Genomic DNA, 23,366 nt, shown 5'->3' with positions numbered 1-23,366 from the left:
TCTCACACTCTCTCTCTCTCTCTCTCTCTCTCTCTCTCTCTCTCTATCTCTCACTCTCTATCTCTCACTCTCTCTCTCTCTCTCTCTCTCTCTCTCTATCTATCTCTCACTCTCTATCTCTCACTCTCTCTCTCTCTCTCTCTCTCTCTCTCTCTCTCTCTCTCTCTCTCTCCCTCTCTCTCTCTATCTCTCTATCTCTCTCTCTCTCTCTCTCTCTCTCTCTCTCTCTCTCTCTCTCTCTCTCTCTCTCTCTCTCTCTCGGCCCTGACTTCGTGAAGGCATGGGTACACCCCAACCTGGAAGAAGGGGATCTGTGGGTCACTCATGCGAGATCAATTGGCTGTCTCTGTGACGCAGGCTTGTTTAAGAGAACAGTTTAGGGCTATACAACAACAACAACTCTTTGGGAATCAAATAACATGAAGTTTTACAAACAGCTTCAAAAATGTTATTTGTTATCGATTTTCAGCAATAAACGGTTGTCAACATGGGACAGAGTTCAACAGGTTTATAAACAAAGCAAGTTATAAAAATAAGAAAACAAACATTTATTAGTTTAAATATTGTATTATATTCATATTATCTAATTCTTTTCCAAATACATTTCTTACATCCTTACAAAATATTTCTCTCAAAAATAATTTGTTCCTGACATGGCCCAACGTGACGTAATCAATTGTGCACAGTTAACATAACAGACCCGTTCGTTTTTTGTTTTTTTTAACAGTTCAACTCTTGCTTCCAGTTCCTTTATTTTCACTAATAGTTTGCCCTCGTACTCTGGTAATTCTCGTTCGTGTAAAAATTCCTTGCCATTACTATTCCATAGACACTGACAAGGGCACGTTTTGCATCACCATGTCTTTGTGATGCCGTTTCCATGGCGCTTTGGTAGGATCAGGTGGATACCAAAAGCAATGGAACCGATTACGATAAACAATCTGTTACAAAAGCTTCCCAATTCCCATGGAAGCTGCGCCGCTGCCCACCACTCCGAAGATGTTTTGAGCAAAATGTCTTCTCTCCAGGTGCTGGATGTGGTGTAACGGTGGGGTTGTGCCCCGGCCGGCCAAGAAGAGGCACTGAAGTCGATTTTAACACTCCTTGGACCAGTCAGTATTTGTTGCACATGGTTTCTCTGGATCACAATGGTCCACCCACCAATACCGTAGGCTGTTTTGGTCTTCAAAAGATTTTAACGATAACTGATTGATTATATGTGCTCAAAAATTAGACGTAATGAATGTTCTTTTTTTTCATTCTGACATGATATGCTAGAACCTTGCACCATGCAAATATCCAAATGTTTGTTTTTCTGGATGTTGGAATGTTTCAATATTTCTCAAACATCATTTGCATAGAAATCAAATGATTAGTCACAGGAGACTTATTTTACATCAAAACGATCTCAAAAGGCCAAATAAATGATTTCATACCATTAGTCGAGCTTCATAATAGCTAAAGCGTAGAAAATTTCAATTGCTTTTTAATCGTTTCTAGCAGCAAAGTCCTGAGCTAAGGGTGTAACCGACAAACAGTACTGAAGACAAGTCCTCGGTGGCTCTCGAGGTTTTGGGGACTGTAGAGACGATGCAGGATTGACATTCACGAAACGGAGGTTTAAAACGTCTGGATCCTCTACCTTGGGCTACATAAACAGTATTCACTGTAAATGATGACTTTCACTCGATAGCCGTTACAAAATTGAAATCCATACTGCAACTCCGACATTATGGACTAATAGTCAGTCAAAACCCCAACGAGTCTGCAGCAGCTGATTTCCCCATGAAGAAAACTTTCGAAAAGTCTTCGGATAATGCCATCGACGGCATAAGCATCGTTGTTTCGAAACAGATAACATGCGGTAGCAACACACTACACGTATAGACAAGAAGCCTGTGTTGTTATGCACAAGAATGGTTAGGTGGAAACGGGGTAAGGGGTGGGGGTGGTCAAATATTCCATACATCATAAATAGATGCCCCTTTTGAGATTCGGGCAGCAATAGTTGTGATGAAAGTATCACCATAGGCAGAGCAACCATTTGTTCGACTGGAAAAGGCTTCGACGTGATACATTTGGGTTCGTTCTGGACGACGTGATTGTGCAAAGCACAGGCAATGTGGAGGTTTAAAGAAATTAAAATTGACATGGTAATTATTTTAAAGCATATTTGGGACCCTCTGCCTAGTTAGCAAATGATGGCTGCTCTTGACAATGAGACTTATAGCACCTTGATGTTTGTGCCGTGCGGTGCAGTTCAGGGTGTACAGAAAGAAGACCAGCTGGTGTTGGTGCCTCTGAACCGCTAGACAAACCCAGGTCCAGAAAAATCCAAGAATCCTGCATAAAATGTCGATGATTCAAAGAATCTTCATGTCAATGGTGCTCAACCCAGTCGAGCAACATCTTGCTCCTTGGAAAAGCAGTCACTCTCTTCGATCAGCGCAATGTCATCGTTCTTGCATTTGATGAGCAGGATTATGAGTAAAGCTTGCACAAGGACCAGAAACGTCTTTTGGCCCTGCTCTAATGCTGCTGCATGTGTCAGTATAGTCGCACAATTATAGGTTGAAACACGTGTGGGTGGAAACTTATGGACCGAGACAATGTCGTATTCCCTGCTGAAGTGAATCTCAGAGAATGAAAGAAGTTGAGGAAGAGTTTCATCATCCTGAATTTCTTCCATGATGATAAAAGGCTGACACCTGTCTGTGAGAACAAGTGGTAAGAACTGAAGAAGAGGAGAAAGTGATCAAAGTTGCTGCGCCGGTGTTGAGCCAAATCACCGTTCAAGACTCAGCAGGAGGATGCAAACCTTTCAACTTGCGCTCGTCCAGAGATTTCCAATAGCAGTAGTTTTCAGCCAGATGGTGCATGAGGTTCGGAACATCAGCAAACGCTTGGGTGTCAGGGGGAGAAAGGAGGCGGTGGAGCAATATGCAATTTGGTGAAGACAAAATTGGTTACGAAGATGGAGAAACACGACAATTAAATTAAGGCTCATGATCAAGAGTTCGGCAAGTAAAGCAGCAATTGCAGTGCAAACTCTCACCATCCCAGGTATTAAACATGTCGGTGATGAAGTAATCGATGAAGGAAATTTGGGACCTGGGTATGCTGCAGGTGTTTCGGTCAAAAACAGGCATGACAACAGGAAGACCACTCTGTTTCTCCTCTTCTGTCTGTTACGACACACAACAAACTGCATTATTTGCAGTTCTCGTCTCCACTCATATAACCATAAAGTATACAATCGTATTCACACCAACGCTCACCTGGATGGCAAAATTACATTTTAAACATAAAACTACCCGCCTCACCCAGCCAAACCTGCCTCATGATGCATACCTACATCGTTTATGAAAATCCCGTTGCTCCATTGAAGGCTTAGAGCCCAAAACGATGACATTGCTTTGCTTCTCTTGGTGCTCAGCACAATTTATCAACCTTCAGTCGATAAAACCAGTTATTCAACTTATCCATATAGCACAGACCTACACCAGCCTTGACAGTCTTCTAATTCTACAGCTGTACCATACTCTGTTACAGAGCGTTGGTGCTGCTGAAGTACTTTATTGGCAAGCATGACACTGGGTTGTTTGCCATTGCCTTCCCAGCAGTAGTTAAGGCAGGGATATGTAATCTGTTAATGGTGCCGGCGATACCTACTCTTTGGTCTTTTAAACTCCTGTTTGGCATTTCCGATCACAATCTATATTTCATACAAGCTGCCATTTTGTCTGAATCTCGATATTCCCCAACACGGAGAAAGCGAGCGGCATATTTGATTGGTTGAGATGGCATAATATTTTGTCCAAGTACTGCTAAACTGAAGGTTTTCGAAAGTACCAGTGAGGCGATTTGTATTGTTCAATTATATAGTTCCAGTGAAATAAATTAAATAGTCTTAAAGGCTGTAGAATTTTAATTTTTTTTTCGGAAGTCTACTGCCGTTGATGCACCGTCTTTTACACCACATCATAGTTATTCATGCCTGTTGTTTGTGTTCTTTATGACATGCCTGAAAACAGTAAGTTTCCTGTTTGGAATGATTTTCAATTTTCTTTCACTGCCAAACAGAAGGTGGATCAGACTCAGAAACGGTTGCTAGAGTGAGAAGTGCATGGAAGAAGTTTCGGGAACTGAGAGGCATGCTAACCAGGAGGGGAGTGTCGTTGAAGCTGAAGGGAAAGGTGTGTGCTGCATGTGTGAGAAGTGTTATGATTTATGGGAGCGAGACATGGGTAATGAACGGATTGTTTGGTCATGTGTTGAGGAAGGATGAAAGTGACTGGTTGAGAAGAGTGATGGAAATGAATGTAGAAGGAAGTAGAGGACCAGGAAGACCGAGAAAGACTTGGCTAAAGGTGGTGGAAGAAGAAGAAATGCGGGCAAGGGGGTTAACAAGGGGAGATGCAGAAAATAGGGCAAAATGGAGAACATTGTCATGGGGACCGCAAGGCTAACCCCCGCTCTATCAGTGAAAATGGCCTTAAAATGCCTGTTGTATTGTTGTGTTTCACTGCCAGACAGGCAGATAGACGGTCATTGTGTTCTACAATATTCAAAATATAAAATTCAATTGAAATTGAGTTGCTCCCTGGTCATGAACTGACGTCTATAGACACACAGACAGACAGACAGACAATGTGAACCAATTGGCTCACCTGGGTTTTCCCTTCACGCACGTAGGGTAATAAATTAATGAAAAAAACGAGGGTTTGGCTTTTTTTGGCACACCTGCTATATAATATACACCTGCTATGTATCTGTCTTAGGAGAAGTGAATATTTGCAGAAATTGTTCTGTAAGGTTCACTTGGCTGCACCTGGATAGGTTTGAGGGTAGAGGAGCAGCAGCTGAAACCCGAATCCTATCCAGGTTCCACCTAATGACTCCATCTTTGCTCTCTACTTCTTCTGGTTCCTTCTGATAACTCCAATGCAGTATTTGGTTTTCCGTTTCATTACAATTGTACCATATCCTGATGCTGTGTGGATTCTGCTTCCCTGCTGATGGACCTCTGGTAGCTTGTAACTGTTGCTGCATTTTTATTTGAAGAAGAAATGCTGAAATCTATCTGTCTGGGTTCTTCCCAACATATTTGTTCCTTTTACATTTCTTTCTACTTTTTCATATTTCTCTTTATTCATTCTAATTCTTGCTTCTTCTTTATTTCTCTCTTTCTTTACCCATCTTCACAGAAGTGAATTCTTGCAGAATTTCTTTTTCTGGAAGGTTCACTTGGCTGCACCGGGATAGGTTTGAGGGTAGAGGAGTCGCAGCTGAAACCCGAATCCGATTCAGGTTCCACCTGATGACTCCATCTTAGTTCTTTACTTCTTCTGGTTCCTTCTGATGACTCCAATGCAGTATTTGGTTTTCCATTTCAATACAATTATGAATTTGGCCTGCAGGTGGTAACTGTGCTGCTTATAGATTCAGATGCTTGGCCTCATGACACACCACAGTGTACAAAAACCTCAACAGTATAATGGCTTTTTCTTATAAAAATGAAAATGGCAGAAGTCCAATAATAAATGGATCAATGTGAGGGCATTAGGGTTGAATAGATGAAAGGCAATTACAATCATTGTGTTCGCAAAGGAAAGCAGTGGCAGCGAAGAGCTTGCAAAGAGTGCAAAACATGTCGGTCGTACCTGAGCAAAGTACTCTTCCGAAATGCGCCCGGCCCACTCTATACAGAGTGCCAGTGGTCGGCAAGGGTTGCAGATGTCTGCACACTTGATAAGCATCCGGCGAATGAGCAGACGCCGTTCGGGAGAGCTTACAGGATTGCTTGCATTCTCGTTGTCTTTGCTGTCGTCACTCTATCGCAAACGGTATAACGTGCAAATACATGAGCAGCAACAAAAGGCCTAATATTAAAACAACAAGAATGACCGCACTGTGGTCACAACCTGTGACAAAATCTGGTAACGGTCCGATTGGGAAACACATTTAAAGCACTCTTAAAAGACGAACAGCACAGTTGGGAAACACACATTTAATGCGCTATTAAATAATAATTAATGTGACACCTCTCATCCACGTCACCCTTCACCACGGTTATATCAGAACAGGCTAACTTGTCACATGGTCACAGATTGTTTGACCCCAATATGGGGTCGTTCAAAAATTACGTAATGCTATTTTTTTTAGGGAGGTGCGTACAGTGTATGTTATGGGCTTGATTAAACCTTACTAATATTTTTTTGTATAATCGGCAGAGGCCTTCAGGCCTGTATCTTAAGTCCACTAGAAAACCAAGTTAGCGGCCATATTATTTCGTCTGGGTGCCATGGTGGGTGGAGCCAAGTGACAAATGTCGGTGGGTCCGGAAGCTGTCTGACCAATGGGTGCACATTTCAAAAATCGACCCCAACAAGGACCACAACAACAACAACCATGCGGAGCTCTTGTAGACCTGTAACAAGTCACAGGTAATAACACCCATTACAAATAATAACAGAAACAGAGGATGTAACATTGAAACAACAACACCTGTATGATAGGTAACAAGAAACAAGGACAATAATAATAATAATAAAACATGTATTATGGGATCATCCGTTGTAGTAAAAGGGGCTTCCTTTTGGGGCTTCAAATAAATAATCTTTTTTACTTGACATTTTATTTCTATAACGTCTTCAGCACTACAAAAGGTAGCAGTTGTAATTATTGTAATGACAATGGCAATAACCGTAGGTTACAGTGTAACTCGCAGCCTTCCTGATGTGACGACCACTTTGATGTAGTGGGAAAGGTGTCCCAGTGACCCGGAGAGCTAGGCTGGCAGGAGCAATCGCTCATGGTAGGTTTAACCAGGCCAAAAAGGTCAAAGGGTAGGGGTCAGATTAAGAGTGGTCAAACAAATATGAGGGATGATGTTCTTAACTTTTGACGTCATGCTGTAGGGCAAATAGCTTAAGAGATCTTAAAGCAGGACAACAATCTTTATCACGTTCGGTAAATTGAGCAACAAGTAATTACGCAATGCTACGATCTTACCGATGACCCTCCATCGTGTCCTCCAATAGCAGACTTGCACACACTGTTGGCAAATTTGTTCACGTGTTCAAAGTGTTTCGTCATTTCCGTGGCGAGGACCATGTCGATGACGGCTTGCCGAAGGCTGCGGTACTCGCTCCTGAACACTCACAAGTGAAGGGGCACAAGGCAGATACGGTCTCCAGTCAGGGCCGAATTACAAGAAACGTTTTGATTGGTTTATTCAAATAACAAAATAACTATTAGCATGACATCTCACTGCTTCGACCACAAACACATCTCTTTTGATCCATTTATTTTTGGCTTCTTACAAATAATAACAGGTTAAGGGTTAAGTAGATGGTTTGGTCGTCATAACGTTCTTTAAAAAAATAATTAAAAGGTTGCATTTGTCTGTTGAGTTTTATTTTTGCCTTTAATTTCTCGATTTTGTATTCTTCTGATTTTGGTTTGAGCATCCACTCTGAGTCTGGGAGGTCGGTTGGTCAATTCCGACCCTGGGCTGAGTGAAACCAAGGACTAACATTGGTACGTGCTGCTGCCTTGCTTGACGCTCAGCATTTAATGGATAGGGCATGGATCAACCCTATGGGTAGAGATTAAATTAGATATCCATTAAACTAGGAATTAGAAATAGATTACGTGGGTAGCATTACTTCCTGGGGACCAGCTGTACCACTGATGCAGTGCCCCCTGTAGGTTAGAGCAGGAATTTGTAATTTGTTCAGGATGCCAACGACAGCTCACCGACTACTCGAGGACACTATGGGGTGTTTAACGTTCACCAACTAATTCCGGCAAATGGGATGCCCAGTTTAATGTCAATTTGGGGTAGGACATTGATTAATCACCCTGCCTGAGAAACACCAGGATGACAATTCAGAACTGGGCCAAGATTCATACCCAGGCGTGACAGCTCAAAGGTGTTTGCATACCTCTTGTTCATCCTGCCAGCTCCATATTAAGTGGTTAAATAAATGGATCTGCTATTGCTTGACCATTAAGCTGACATAATAAGCCTGTATTGTACACCGCCCATCTCCTATGCCATCTCCAGGTGCTACATAACGTCATTGCCGGGCAACGGAGGGGTCAATGACGCACGCTGAAAGGGAGTACTCAGTTTTCACTCCGGTTGTTTGTTTCTTTGCTTGTCCGGGCGACATCTCAGCCATCCTCTGAGCTGCGAAGTTGAAATTTCGGCACAATAGTGAGCAAGTACTTTGGCAAAAATGTTATTTTTGGTTTTTTGATTAATCAATTAATTGATTAGTTACTTAATTTTTACCGATTAATTAAGGGCTTATTTATTTCCTTTCTCATCTGGCCATTATCTCAGGCACCTTTTGAGCTAGGAAGCTGATATTTGGACATGCCAATGACCAAGTTATTTGGCTGTAAAGGCTATTTTTGATTTATTGATTCATCAATTAATCGATTAATTATTTAATTATCAGACGAATGACTTAATTAATTAAAATAATTTAAGTTACAGATGCGGATGAAACCGTGGTGGTTTAGTTATGATATTAGCCAATTGATTAAATACTTAATTATTTCATGATTATTATTTATTTATTTTCATGATTAATCATTGATTTATTTTCATTATTCATCATTTATTTATTTTCTTTCTCATCTGGGCAATATCTCAGGCACCTTTTGAGCTCGGAAGCTGATATTTGGACACGGCAGGGACCAAGTCATGTGGCTTTAAAGGATATTTTTGATTTAATGATTGATCAATTAATCGATTAATTATTTATAGATTAATCAATTAATTATTTAATATTTTTGATTAATGACCTATTTAATTAATGTTCAAAAAGTTACAGCTTCGGATGAAGCACTGGTGCTTTAGGTATGCTATTAGCCAATTGATTAAGAAAATATTTTACGATTACTATTTGATTTTAATCATGCAATTAATCAATCAATTATTGTACATAACCCCTACCAATTAACCCCTACCAATACCGTCTCTATGAACTGAACGCAGGAATCGCCAGGTGCCCAGGGCGCCCCAGCAATGCTGCGCTGGAATATGTTTATTTATTTATTTGGCATGGGGGCGGTGTATTTTGAATATATCTGTAATTGTTTACAATTATTTTTCCAAAGCCAAAGTTTGCGCTTGCCCTCCTTTGACATCAGGTATCTTCATCTTGTCAGTAATAATAAGGAACTTCCTTCACAACCCACCGATATATCTTTGGTAACTTTAGATAATTCAACTTCATGTTACATCTTCTTCATACACAGTGGAAATCAATTATCAAATACCACAAAGAATGCTTGATAGTTTGAGGCTTTGCATGGAAAGTTTATGTCTGCAAATTTGGATTTCACAAGTGTCTGGCTCACCGCTCCATGTTCCGAAAGATGTTGGCCTTTTCGTCGTTCACCGTAAGCTGAAAAGCAAGTGCAGCATGATGACTTTCTAAGACGGCCGTGTCGTTGTACAGTATGGCCAAATCACTGCCTGCGTTACACAGGAAGGAGTTGGTTCGCCCAGGGTGATCGACATCATGAACTGTCGCTGCGATTAGGCCAGCAATTTCATCCAATGGCTCCATACTTCCCTGCACACCAGTTTGAGAGGTTTTCCCTTAAAATGAAATAGAAAAACCAGTGGCTATTACTTTGATATTGCATGTGTGTGTGTGTGTGTTGGTTGCCCTTCGTATCTGAAGAAGGCCATTCACATGAAAATCTGAAACCTTCTTCAGCTGACCCCTCTAGAAGGTAGTCATAACTGGAGCTTATCAGGTAGTAGTAGTAGTAGAAGTAGTAACTCAGTTCAGGTATGGGAGTATGCGCCGGAACAACATGTCACCACGTCCACTTTCCACAGGTACTCCAGGGGCCTCCGTCTGGTCATCCCCCAGACAGATGTCTGGCCCATCCCCATCTCCTTGAGATGTTGAACAACCTGCTGCAATCACGAGACATTTGGTCGGCCCGTTGGCCTCCTCCACTCACGAGGCTCCCTCACTTTGAGAATCTGGTGAGCAGGATCAGCGTCAGGAAAACGAGCCACATGTCCATACAGATGCAGCTGATGCTTACGGACTATACAGGTAACAAATCTCATCTGAGTCTCTCTCAGCAAACGCTCGTTGGACACAAAGTCTGACCAGCAATAGCCAAGGATTCTCCGGAGAGACCAGTACCGAAGGCGTTAAGTCTTTGGCTCAGATCCTTGGTCAGAGTCCAAGTCTCACGTCCATAGAGTAGTCTGGAAGCACCAAGGACCTAAAGACTCCAACTTTCTTCCCCTTGCATAGATACCGACAGCGCCACACCCCATGATCCAGTGAATCCGTAACTCTCCAGGCCCGACACAAATGTCTATAGACTTCTGGCTCACAACATGCAGAGACATGAATATCACTGCCAAGGTAAGAGAATCCCTCTGTGACTTCGACATCCTCGCCACAGACAGGTACAGACAGGATAGATCCAATATGTCAGTGAAAGTCTGGATCTTAGTTGAGACACGGGAGACCCATAATCCTAGTGGCTCCACCTCCTCATTCAGTGCCTTGAGGACTCCCATAAGGATATGCAGTCTCCGCAAAGATGACTGCATCATCTATGAAATCGATGTTTAGAGATCTTTTATTTCTGCGTTTTTATGTCGTGTATGTTGCCGAATGAAGCATTTTACAGTGGCTGGAGTGCAAATCTGCCACAAACCTCCAAGAACAAGGTACCCAATAGTTTCCACCAGAAATGGATGGCCATTGGCTCAAAAGCAGCTCCTCTGCCCTTTGACGGGTTTTGTTTTTAACCCTGCTGGGTGTCCATATCCATGCACCCTCCTCACCAGGAAACCTGGTGGAGAGGACGGTTTAGTTGCCGACAACCCGACCATGAAACAGGTTCGTACAGGTTTACATGGTACCTATAACAACTCACAGATATGATCTGGCCAGACCTGAGTCATAGTTGTCTGTCTTTGCATCCCCTTCCGCTTACTTTTCCAACTGCAAGTTCACATTGCCGTCATCGCTTTGACTGGTTTGAACAGAAATCACTTTGACCGATTACTGTTCCTGGTTCCTTGTGGGTACCTGTTCAACAGTTGACCTGTCCCTTTCTTTATGTCTGGATAGACTTTTGCCAGTTGTGGTACTTCTAGAGCTTTATGGTTTTGTGTAGATCACATGACCCATCACAAGATCAACCTAATTTGCATTCATACCTTAAGTTTATGGCAAAAACAGTCGGGTAAAACAGTTAAACAGGTAAAACATCAAAAACAGTGTCTACTTCTAACTGTAATGAAGATTACTTGAAAAATATAGTTTCAATCTGTGGATGTGTTCATAACATTCTTATCACGAGACACCCATGATTGTCCAAGATGAGCGAACATATTAATTTTTCCCTTTCAATTTGTAAGTAATTACCCTGCGCTTGCGAAGCAAAAAGGAGGGTTAAGCGATCGGTTGCATGTGTACGTGTGGAGTACATGCGTGTCTGCATTTTAAGAATTAATTTTCTTGCCAAACCTTTGGTCCGATTGACACAAAATTTTCACCATAGGAGTGCCCCCGCCTGTATATTTTTTATTCATAAGTGTGAGGTCGTAGGTCACGTGGTACGGACACAATCTTGGAAAAACGTTGCACCTCTATCTCCGAAACCGCTCCGTGGAAAAATTGAAACATGGTGCGTTGTCAAGTACTCCCCATGAGGAATAAGATATGTTAACAATGACGTCATTGGTGCCTTCATTATGTCATAATTGGACATGGCAACGCTTAGTCTGATCAATTTGAAATTTCTTGAGCGTGATCGATGCAACAATTATATTAGAGAATGTATTAGAGTTGGATCAAAGAAAATAACCCTTCAAAAACAGAAGAGTTGTCTCGCATCAAGTTGACTGCGCGGGGTAAGTATTCTATGAATACCATCTAGTTTCAGATTGGAAAGGAAATACATTGATATGTTTTTACTTTTATACGCCTCATTTGTTTTGCCATTTTGAGTAACGTGGGCGTCTCACTCGTATAACTTTTTGAACACTCCAACGTGAGAATGGCGCTTGACATTTTCCTGGACATGATGTTGTGCTGCAAAAGATTTGTGTTAGAAAATGGAATTATATACTGAGAATTACCAGGGGCTGGGCAATTATTATTATTTTTAAACAACTAGCTGTTCCTCTAGCAAGCAGCTCACTGCTTGGTTGGTACGGCCTTGTTGCATTGCCCTCACTGCTTAGTGGGTACGGCCTTGTTGCATTGCCCTCACTGCTTAGTGGGTACGGCCTTGTTGCATTGCCCTCACTGCTTAGTGGGTACGGCCTTGTTGCATTGCCCTCACCAGCGTGAGTTTGATTCCCATGGCTGCTCAGCTGGGCAGACAATGACAAACAACCCGGTGTATTCCTCACATTTAAGCCTCTTCGGCAGAACCGACACTCTGTGGCAGAGTATGGAGTATGGAAAAAAACAAAAAGTCCCTTTAGCATGTCAGGTTCTATGATCAGCCTTCATACCGAGAGACAGCTTCATATTTTGGCCCAAGCTCAGGTGTTTACTTTGATAGCATGAGATGCTAGTTTAAAAAAAACAAAACATCTTTTTAGTCCTCATTTCTACTTATCACTTGACAAGGCAACACCCTTGGCCGGAATATCATCTTTCCCAGATCAATGGCTATGCGTATATATTATTTCAATCTTCCGGCTTTCCAATGATATCAAGCCTGGAGAAACAGCAACAGGTGAAATGCGGCACTCGACAGAATGCAGATACAATGAAGACTTGGAATTGATTCTTGTGAACATATCATCAATACAGAGTTCTAAAGTGACAGAGTATGCTTTAACACATGTAAATATATATGTATTCAATATTAAGCATAAACATGCATTTGCACCCACATGCATATCCTTTGTTGTCATTTGTTGCTCTATTTCTGTTCAAAGAGCTTTCAATAATTGTTTTTCTCTGATTGTTTTTTGCATGGATTAGACATCAATTGCAAATTAGGATGCAACATGCATGATATTGTTGTGGAAATGACTCCTAGTGGGTTAATATGCTTAATATAGTGTAGTTATTAAGTGAATGCGGAGCATAAGCGTAAAGTAATTAATTGTGATATTGGATATGCATCGCTCATGTAATGGTCAAACGATGCCACCCATCTCTATATCTGTGTCAAAAAGTATCAATCTTCTTGATCCCGTTTTTACCGCTTTTCCCTCTATAATCTGTCGTTTATGTCTTCTTTTCACATTTGCAAGGCTGTAAGGCACAATTATAGGTGGCAAAGCCAGATGAGCATCGGAACCGCCATGGATTGTCTCGGAGCTACGGCGGAAAGGTTCCCGGCGAGATCTCTCCACACCAGCCTGATTGGCATCCCCAAAGATGAGTGAGCGGGGGGAGAGAGGGGGGTAAAAAGGATGTCACGGCATGAGATGTGGGCCTGAAGTAATAAAAGTGCATGCAGCAGGGTAAGGGCGGGAGACAGATGAACGACAATGAGCAGATGCCTGGGACCAACGGAGCACAGCACAGAAGGCTGCTCGTCAAGCACTGCTCGCGCTCAGGAAAGCCACACCCCCACCCAGCCGGCCACGCCTCTCGTCCTCCCCAAGGACATTATAGCACGTAGACCAGAGGGCCCTTTTACAGCTGCGGACAGGCGCAGTTCCCTGACGCGGTTCGCCTCCTCTCCACCAGCTCTGTCAGGTTTGGCATCAACTCTCTTCTGTCTTGTCCATACCCACTCTGCCTATCTCTTGTGGTGTCTTTGAGGCCTTAATGTTTCGTCTATTTAAGGATCCCCTTCATGCATTGGTACCGTGGACACGTAATCGGTAGTGGACTAAGGGGATTGTTTGTTTGTGGCATCATTTATTACCCCGCACACGTGAAGCAAAAAACGGGATGAAGCAATAGGTTGACTTCTGCCTGTCTGTCCATCTGTCTGTCTACAGACATCAGTTTATGATCGAGGAACAACTTGATTTCAATTGGATGTTATATTGAACACAAATCGGAAAATGAATCTGAAAACTAACCTGGAGTTTAGCAGTACCTTGGCTCTGAATTTGACCCAATCACCCATGCGCAGAGGAGTGAGATACTATTTTTTTTACTCTGTCTAGCAGTCAAACAAAATTGAAAATCATTCCAAACAGAAACTTGCTGTTTTTAAGGATGTCATAAAGGATACAAACAACAAATATGAAGAAATAATTTAACGTATCTATCTATAATTCCAGTAATCTCTGTACGTCTGTACGTCTGTACGTTTGTCTGTGACCGCTGTTTCTCGACAACTACCGGTCCGATATACTTGAAACTTGCCAGGTATATTGCTGGGGACCCGAGGATGTGCCTTTTCAAGGTTTGAAATTAATCGGACAAGTACTTACCGAGCTATGGCGATTTAGCCGTTCGCCGTTCGCTTTGCCGTTGCGAATGGACCAAACCATTCATGTAAATAGAGGGGGGGGGGGGTTCTGTGGTCGTTCGCTTTGGCTTTGCGAATGGACCAAACCATTCATGTAAATAGAGGGGGGGGTTCTGTGGTCGTTCGCTTTGGCTTTGCGAATGGACCAAACCATTCATGTAAATAGAGGGGGGGGGGGGGGGGGTTCTGTGGTCGTTGTGAATGGACCAAACCATTGTTTTTTTTTTGCAGTTTTTTTTTTTTTTGCAGTTTTTTTTTTTTTGCAAGGAACGGGCACCCACGTACGGGCACGTCCTAGCTTATATATAGTACGGGCATGCCCTAGTTAAATAAAGTGGTGTATAAGACACTGGCGGTAAACTTCTGGAATTAATTTTTTTATATAATCTTTGAAATGTTAATTTTATTTCAATTGAATTATATACTACTTCTTTTTCTATACATAGTCGAGGCTTATAGAAGAGCTAGTATTAACACATTGAATGGATTAGAACACAAAAGGTATCATTGTTTTTGAGTTATGGAACACACACACACACACACACACACACACACACACACACACACACACACACACACACACACACACACACACACACACACACAAACATTATTGTTATGTTCATGGGGGTAGGTACCCCGGTTTAGAATAGGTACACCGTATCCCTGCGTGTCGTAAGAGGCGACCAAAAGAGTTGGCATCAGGAAGGGCATCCGGCCATAAAACATTGCTTCAAAAAGGGAACCATGACAATTACAATTACATATGGGCAGGGTACAGCGGGAAGTACCCCGTGGGGGGTCCTCACCCCCCTCTCGTCAAAAATCAAGGTGGGGAACCCAATCGAAGCAAGGGTGGAAATCACTCCATTTATGACGATGAAACGTCTGATGCCAGACGTGGAGATCGGTTTCTGAGGTTTGGGACATGGAATGTCGGGACAATGACAGGGAGATCAGGAGAAGTGGTGGAAGTATTGGTCAGAGGAAGAGTGGACATATGTTGTGTGCAGGAGACGAGATGGAAGGGAAGTGGTGTGAGAATTGTGAAGGGTAGGCAGGGACAGAAATACAAGTTTGTGTGGCAAGGGTGCCCGGAAGGCGTGCATGGTGTTGGTGTCCTGTTTTCTGAGGAGTTTGTAGACAGTGTGGCGAGTGTGACTAGAGCGAGTGAAAGGTTGACGATAGTGAAAATTATGATTGGAAAGCTCTTGGTGAACGTCACCTCGGGATATGCTCCGCATGTCGGTCGGAGCGATGAAGAGAAGGACAAGTTCTGGTGTGCAATAAAGAAGCTGATGGAAAACGTGAAAGATGAGGAAGTGGTTGTGGTAGCAGGAGACCTAAATGGACATGTGGGACCTTGAAAGGTGAAAGGAATTTGGAGTTTGCTGATGGAGCTGGTTTGTTGATTTGGAATACTCAGTTCCAGAAAGAGGATAATAAGCTTGTTACATACACGTCAGGTGGGTCGACGACAACTGTTGACCACTTGATGGTGCTTAGGCGAGATAGGGGGCACCTCCAGGACACAAAGGTGATCCCAGGAGAGGAGGCTGTTTCACAGCACCACTTGGTTGTCTGCGACATAAGGGTGAAAGGTGCGACGAGAGCTCGGCAGGTGAACTACCAACCGAGAATGAAGGTGTGGAGGTTCAAAGAGGTGACAGTGAGAGAGGCAATAAAAGAGAGGCCGAGTATGGTAGAGGATGATGTAGTTGAGCTTGAAAGTGGTTGGATGTCAATGAAGGATAGTCTGTTGGGAACCGTTGATGTGCATCAGTGGTGAGTTTGAGGTGAAGGTGGGAGTGCATCAGGGGTCGGTACTAAGTCCACTACTATTTGTGGCTGTGATGGAGGTGCTGGCTCGGAATGTAAAGGAGGGTTTACCGTGGGAGTTGTATGCAGATGATCTGGTGTTGATTGAGGAGAGTATGGATGGACTGAAGGAGAAGATGAACAAGTGGAAGGAATGTATGGAGACAAAAGGTCTGAAGGAGAATATCGGAAAGACGAAGGTGATGGCAAGTGGATGTAGCATGTTGTGGATGTAGCACTTGAATGCAGCATGTTGTGAGGTGGAAAGAACTGGGAAGTGGCCGTGTGCTGTGTGCAGGAAGGGTGTCGGAGTGAACTCCATTCAATGTGCAATGTACGCTGAGTGGGTTCATCAAAAATGTAGTGGTCTGAGAGGGTCATTAACCAGTGTGGTAGCTACATTCAAGTGTAAGGTGTGCACAGAGGGAGCTGCAGATGGAGGAAATGTTGAGTTCAATCTTGGAGACGGATTGAAGCTGGAAGGTGTGAAAACATGCTGAATGGAGAAGGTGGATCAGACTCGGCAACGGCTACGAGAGTGAAATGTGCATGGAAGAAGTTTCGGTAACTGAGTGGCGTGCTGACGAGGAGGGGAGTGTCATTGAAGCTGAAGGGAAAGGTGTATGCTGCATGTGTGAGAAGTGTTCTGATTTATGGGAGCGATACATGGGTAATGAACGTAGAGCAGCAACGAAGGCTGGAAAGGGTGGAAATGCGAATGGTTCGGTGGATGTGTGGAGTATCGTTGAGAGAGAGGAAGACAAAAGATGATGGGAATATAGCCTGTGATGGATGCTGTGAAGAGAAACAGGTTGAGATGGTTTGGTCATGTGGTGAGGAAGGATGAAAGTGACTGGTTGAGAAGAGTGATGGAAATGAATGTAGAAGGAAGTAGAGGTTGGGGAAGACCGAGAAAGACTTGGCTAAAGATGGTGGGAGAAGAAATGAGGGCAAGGGGATTAACAAGGGGAGATGTAGAAATAGGGCAAAATGGAGAAGATCGTCATGGGGTCCGCAAGGCTAACCCCCGCTCTTGCAGGGAAATTGGCCTTAAAATGCCTGTTGTTGTTGGTGTTGTTGTTGTATGAGGGTAGGTAAGAGAATACCGTTGAAAAGGTAGGATTGAATAGGGAATATCATGGACTGTGTGACGTGTAGGAGCATTTCAATGCACATAAGTAGGGAAAATGTCGCTCAAGGTTGTGTTTAAATGTACATCATACAAGGGATAATGCCGTGTTAATTAGCAATAGGGTTTAAGGCTAATTTCCCCTGTGTGTGAAACCCTCTGTGGCCATCCCTAACATTTTTGCCAGTACCACCGGTCAAGCAAAATGGCAGCTGGCCAAGCTAATCACGCTCCATGGGCATGATACAGTGAAGACCCGCCCACGAGAGGCGGAACGACCGTGGTATGGTTGGCGGAGGAACAGGGCCGGCAGGCCACGCCTCCCAAATGACATGGCCGGATGATGGGGGTAAGCTCGAAGAAGAAGTTGGTGGTTGGTGAAGGAGCTTGGCCATTTTGGTTTTCTCTGTGAGGAGAGTTTTTTCTTGGTTTTGTGTGGCGATCGTGAGGGAGCTCCGATTGCTGGGCTCAGAAGGAAGCTGAAGGCTGCGCTGTCCTTCCCAAGTGGAGGAGAAAGAAAGAGGGCAGTCTTCACGACTTGCCTCATGCCCGGGCACCCACGAGGCCTTCGACGCACGTCGTTTGACATCGCCATTTTGCCAAGCTTCCCGCCTGGTGGCTCTGGCTTTAACAGCTGCCAACCTTACTACAGGATCCATTTTGGGGCCAGTTGAGTGTGCCGGACCGTGAATTTCTTTTTTTTTACCTCTCCCTGTGTGCGTGCTTGTGTCCGTATGTGAGGATCCTCAACTTAGCATATTACCTTAGCCTTATTTGCTTTATTTTCACTCCACGTCTCATTTTATTATAAATCATTATTGTTACATTTTTTCGTTGTCATGTTCTTGGTTTGGGTTTCGGAATAAACCCGTGTTTTCATGTAGTTAAATGCTTTGTGTCTCTTCCATGTTGCACGCGCAATAACTGCCATAATCGGGAGGTCGCCTCAGGAGTTAAAGCTGGTTAGGCTCATCCGTCCAAGGCTGGTGGTAATTAGCTACGGACGCAAACATTATTATTATTATAGATAGCTGGTTTCAGGGGTGAATTCTGGTCATGGTGGCTGCTTCATTTGGTGGTTTTAGAGGACCCATTGAGGGATTAATTGGATGCGGTATTCACACAGCATGGAAGACCATGTCATGTTTCTTAGGTTGCTCGGCCTAATCAGATCAAGACACGTGATGCCAATTGGTGTGACGGTTTACCGCTTTGGGGCTCACACTCTGAACAGTAACACAGCATTTAAACGGTTGACCATTGCCGTCACTTTTACGCGACCCGCCGGATTAAAACCAGGCCTCTGGGACGAGTCTGACGGCTGAAACAATATCATATACATCATGTAAGCTTAGTGGAATAAGATTGGGTGCAAGTTCGTTCATGCGTAATACCGCACCTGGCTGCGGTTTTGCAAGATTTATACAAGTGCAGATACGCCACCAATTACCCAATGTAGACAAGGACAGGAATTTAGAATTTGGCCAAGCCACCAACCAGCAAATGAAGACTAATATCTTCTTTTGAGATATGCCATGGGATTTTGACATCTACCAGCAAATAATATCAGATTAGACCGCCCGTTGCATATCTCCTACAAAGGATGACGTACTCAGCGACCCTTGCCTGAGAAGCACCAATGTGGCAGTTTAGAGTCGAGGACTTAGTCAACCCCAGACTCGACAGCTGAAAGGTGAGTACACGACCTCTGAGTCTCCCATCAGCCCCTTGCACATATGAAGTCTGGTTTGAAAAATCTGTTTGTCTTCATTACACAAGCATAAGACGACCCTCGGATAACGTCTTTATTCTTGTATAAGCTCAGATTCTTTTATTTTTTTAATCTGGGTTTTTATGGTGTCATTTCCGTTCAATTTCAAGTGTATTGGCAATTGATGCAGCATGGCTGGCTGCCTTGAGATTTCTATACATTGTTATTATAGCTGGCATGATCACTTGGTTGGTCACTCCATGGATACACAAACACAATGACAATGTTCACCAATTTCCATGGTACACATGAAAAAGTGAAATCGACTCTTTTTTTTCCCCCTTTGTGATGCTTAATCAATGATGTCCCAAGTATAATGAGAACGGCACTCGGTAGAGCACATACCTCCGCCTGGTGAACAGTTTATGTTTTGTATCCCACTGATAGGCCGGATCTGGATTCGGACCTGAACCAAAATCTATTCGGCTTGTTCTTGCCACCTAACCACCTGATTCACCAAGTTTTGCCACAAGTCTTCCATAACTGTTTTAAATATCATGTTATATATCGCTTTTCACCCGATCTCTCAATGATGAAGATTCACTTAAAAAAATTAATAATTATCATATCCGAATCCACATTCAAATCTTCACCAAAATTGAAGCAATTCTTCCTTGTCAGACACACAACCTCTCCACCAAGTTTCGTCCAAATCTGTCCTTAACTTTTTGAGATATCCCGCTATGTATCGTTTTTGGCCCAATCTCCCAATGGTGAAGAATTTGGTGAAGAAGAAAAACTGAGAAGGAAGTTGAGGAAGCGATAAAAGCAATGAAGAGTAGAAAAGCGGGAGGGCTGACGGGAGTTGTGGGAGATATGTTGAAGGCAGCAGGAAGTTGGGGTGTGAAGAGAATGACAGAGATCTGTAATCTGGTGATGAAAGAAGGCCGCATTCCAGTGGGTTGGGAACTGAGTACCCTCGTCCCTCTATACAAGGGGAAAGGTGACCCTCTGGAGTGTGGCTCGTACCGAGCGATAAAGTTATTGGAGCCTGGAATGAAGGTATTGGAAAGGATGTTGCAGAGGAGGATAAGGAAGAAGGTGAAGATCGACGAAATGCAGTTTGGATTTATGCCAGGAAGAGGAACGACAGACGCGCTCTTTATTGTGAGGCAGTTGTAGGAGAAGTACATGGAGAAGACGAAGAAGTTGTTTCTTGGGTTTGTTGTTCTGGAGAAAGCATTCGATAGGGTTCCACACGAAGTATTGACATGGGCATTGAGGAAGTTAGGAGTGGAGGAATGGTTGATCAGAGTAGTGATGGCAATGTACAAAAGAGCGCCCACAGCTGTAAGGACGAAGGACGGGAACAGTGGTGAGTTTGAGGTGAAGGTGGGAGTGCATCAGGGGTCGGTACTAAGTCCACTACTATTTGTAGCTGTGATGGAGGTGCTGGCTCAGACCGTAAAGGAGGGTTTACCATGGGAGTTGTTGTATGCAGATGATCTGGTGTTGATTGCGGAAAGTATGGATGGACTGAAGGAAAAGATGAACAAGTGGAAGGAATGTATGGAGACAAAAGGTCTGAAGGTGAATATAGGAAAGACGAAGGTGATGGCAAGTGGTAAAGCATGTGGTGAGGTGGAAAGAACTGGGAAGTGGCCCTGTGCTGTGTGTAGGAAGGGTGTCGGAGTGAACTCCATTCAATGTACAATGTGCGCTGAGTGGGTTCATCAAAAATGTAGTGGTCTGAGAGGGACATTAACCAGTGTGGCAGCTACATTCATGTGTAAGGTGTGCACAGAGGGAGCTGCAGATGGAGGAAATGTTGAGTTGCATCTTGGAGACAGCGTGAAGCTGGAAGGTGTGAAAACATTTTGTTACCTCGGAGACATGCTGAATGGAGAAGGTGGATCAGACTTGGCAACGGTTGCTCGAGTGAGATGTGCATGGAAGAAGTTTCGGGAACTGAGTGGCATGCTAATGAGGAGGGGAGTGTCGTTGAAGCTGAAGGGAAAGGTGTATGCTGCATGTGTGAGAAGTGTTATGATTTATGGGAGCGAGACATGGGTCATGAATGTAGAGCAGCAACGAAGGCTGGAAAGGGTGGAAATGCAAATGGTTCGGTGGATGTGCAGAGTATCGTTGAGAGAGAGGAAGACAAATGATGAATTGCGAAAGATGATGGGAATAGAGCCTGTGATTGATGCTGTGAAGAGGAACAGGTTGAGATGGTTTGGTCATGTCTTGAGGAAGAATGAAAGTGACTGGTTGAGAAGAGTGATGGAAATGAATGTAGAAGGAAGTAGAGGATGGGGAAGACCGAGAAAGACTTGGCTAAAGATGGTGGAAGAAGAAATGCGGGCAAGGGGGTTAACAAGGAGAGATGCAGAAAATAGGGCAAAATGGAGAAGATTGTCATGGGGACCGCAAGGCTAACCCCCGCTCTAGCAGGGAAAATTGCCTTAAAATGCCTGTTGTTGTGTTGTGTCCCAATGGTGAAAAATCACTTTTAAAATTCGAGTAGCCGGATCCGAATCCGGATCTTCACCAAAATCTAATCATTTCGTCCTTGTCACATATACACCACATCTCTGACAAATTTCGTCTGAATCCGTCCTCAACTTGAGATATCTTGTTCACAGACAAACAAATAGACAGAGGTGAAAACATAACCTCCATCCACCTTAGGTGGTGGAGGTAATAAACACAGAAACAAAATTTACCTTTTCCAGATGCTGGATTTCTGTATGGGGGTGTGTGGTGGGGGTTTGATTTGACAGTACTGACCGTGCACGGATCCTGAGCTCATTTGTGATAAAAATTGGGTTTGGAAGAAATTTGATAAGCACGGCACAGAGCACCAAATAATGAACTACTTTTTCGTAACGGAACCATGTTTAGGGTTCCATGCAATTATAAACTCAAGAGGTTTTGGGTTGTTTTTTTTTGCAAGATGTCACAGTGGCAATCTTAGAGTTTATGGGATATAAATCTCATTAGAGTTAATAAAAACAAGGATAACCTAAAAATGGAGGATGAGCAAACTGTGTACATAAACAATTGTAAAGTTTGGTGGAACAATTGTGATGCCTCTTCCTCTTTCCAAGTTTACCCCAAGTCTTCATAAAATTAATTAATACCCAATTAATGAAGTGGGTGCATTTAAACTGGCTCCATCCACAAAATGATATCTGAACCGTGACAACACAACCCATCCATACAGCAACCAGCAAACAGACAACTGCTGGCAGCTAAAAACTAATAACAGACAAAACTCAAAAACATGGATTTCTAGATTCAGAAGAGTAAAATAAATCTCAAAAATCCTGTTTGTCGGAAGCCCGGAAGTGAGTATATCAGCCTGCTCGGCACATATCAACTACACATCCTGTTATTTCCCCAGTGCTCTGAACTCAAAATATGTGTAAACAAAATCCGCATCACAGCGGCAGCCAGAGGCTTTCCGTGGCAGGATAATAAGAAGCAGTCGTGCAAAGATTATATTCCAGCCTTGGCCGAATCCACAGATTAGAGGTTGAGAGATTAAGGATGTCACAATGGAGAGAGAGAGAGAGAGAGAGAGAGAGAGAGAGAGAGAGAGAGAGAGAGAGAGAGAGAGAGAGAGAGAGAGAGAGAGAGAGACAGGGAGAGAGAGACAGATAAGAAAGCTAAAAACAAATTGCATTAAGACCTCAAACCCGTGACCTTACCTTCACCTTCGCTTTCTGCAGGAAGTACGCAGTGGCGTGCAGGACATCCGAAGCATGTGTGGAGTTGTGGTAAGGGTTGGATGCATGGTAACTGGACTCTATGAGCTGCAGCCATGCTCGAAGTGTCGTCTCGGGACAGCGAAGGAATTGGCAGGCACCAAAACGTGCAAACACCTTTAGACCTAGATAGACGAGGGGCCTGTAGGATGTGAAAATGAGGAAACGATGAAGTAGAATGTGGCAAAAGGGAGGAAGGAAAGGGCGTTTAGAAGAAAAAAACCCCAAAAACGTTCAAAGGATCAGTAGGAATAAAGATAAGCACCTGGCTAAAGGTAAGTAAAGGTAAGCCAAAGGTAAGATAAGCACCTGGCTAATCCATCTACATCATTGGAAAATCAATTTCTTCTTTTTCTCGGATTATTTCACCCTCTGCCACATGATTCTCGATCAAAATGATTGTGCTGCGACTGTTGCTTCACTTACCTTCAAATATGACAAGGTAAATTATTCTTCGGCAGTCACCTGAAACCAATCCTTC

At 43.4% G+C, this 23,366-nt stretch overlaps 1 protein-coding gene across 1 annotated transcript in view; it reads right to left on the bottom strand.

The window, feature by feature from the left end:
• Positions 1-493: 493 nt before the first annotated feature.
• Positions 494-23,366, bottom strand: part of LOC137422247 (high affinity cAMP-specific and IBMX-insensitive 3',5'-cyclic phosphodiesterase 8B) — a 250,684-nt gene continuing 227,811 nt past the window's right edge. Inside the window, exons 16-21 of the mRNA XM_078771846.1 lie at positions 22,829-23,027; positions 9,379-9,596; positions 7,015-7,153; positions 5,664-5,834; positions 3,056-3,185; positions 494-2,902 (exon numbers count right to left, since the gene is read on the bottom strand). Coding sequence (XP_078627972.1) covers positions 2,793-2,902; positions 3,056-3,185; positions 5,664-5,834; positions 7,015-7,153; positions 9,379-9,596; positions 22,829-23,027 — 967 coding nt within the window. The 3' untranslated portion in view covers positions 494-2,792. The remainder of the gene's footprint in view (positions 2,903-3,055; positions 3,186-5,663; positions 5,835-7,014; positions 7,154-9,378; positions 9,597-22,828; positions 23,028-23,366) is intronic.

This window comes from Myxine glutinosa, chromosome 2 (genome assembly GCF_964187855.1).
Source record: "Myxine glutinosa chromosome 2, kmMyxGlut1.1, whole genome shotgun sequence".
NCBI lineage: Eukaryota > Metazoa > Chordata > Myxini > Myxiniformes > Myxinidae > Myxine > Myxine glutinosa.
This window is presented reverse-complemented; position numbering and strand designations above follow the sequence as displayed.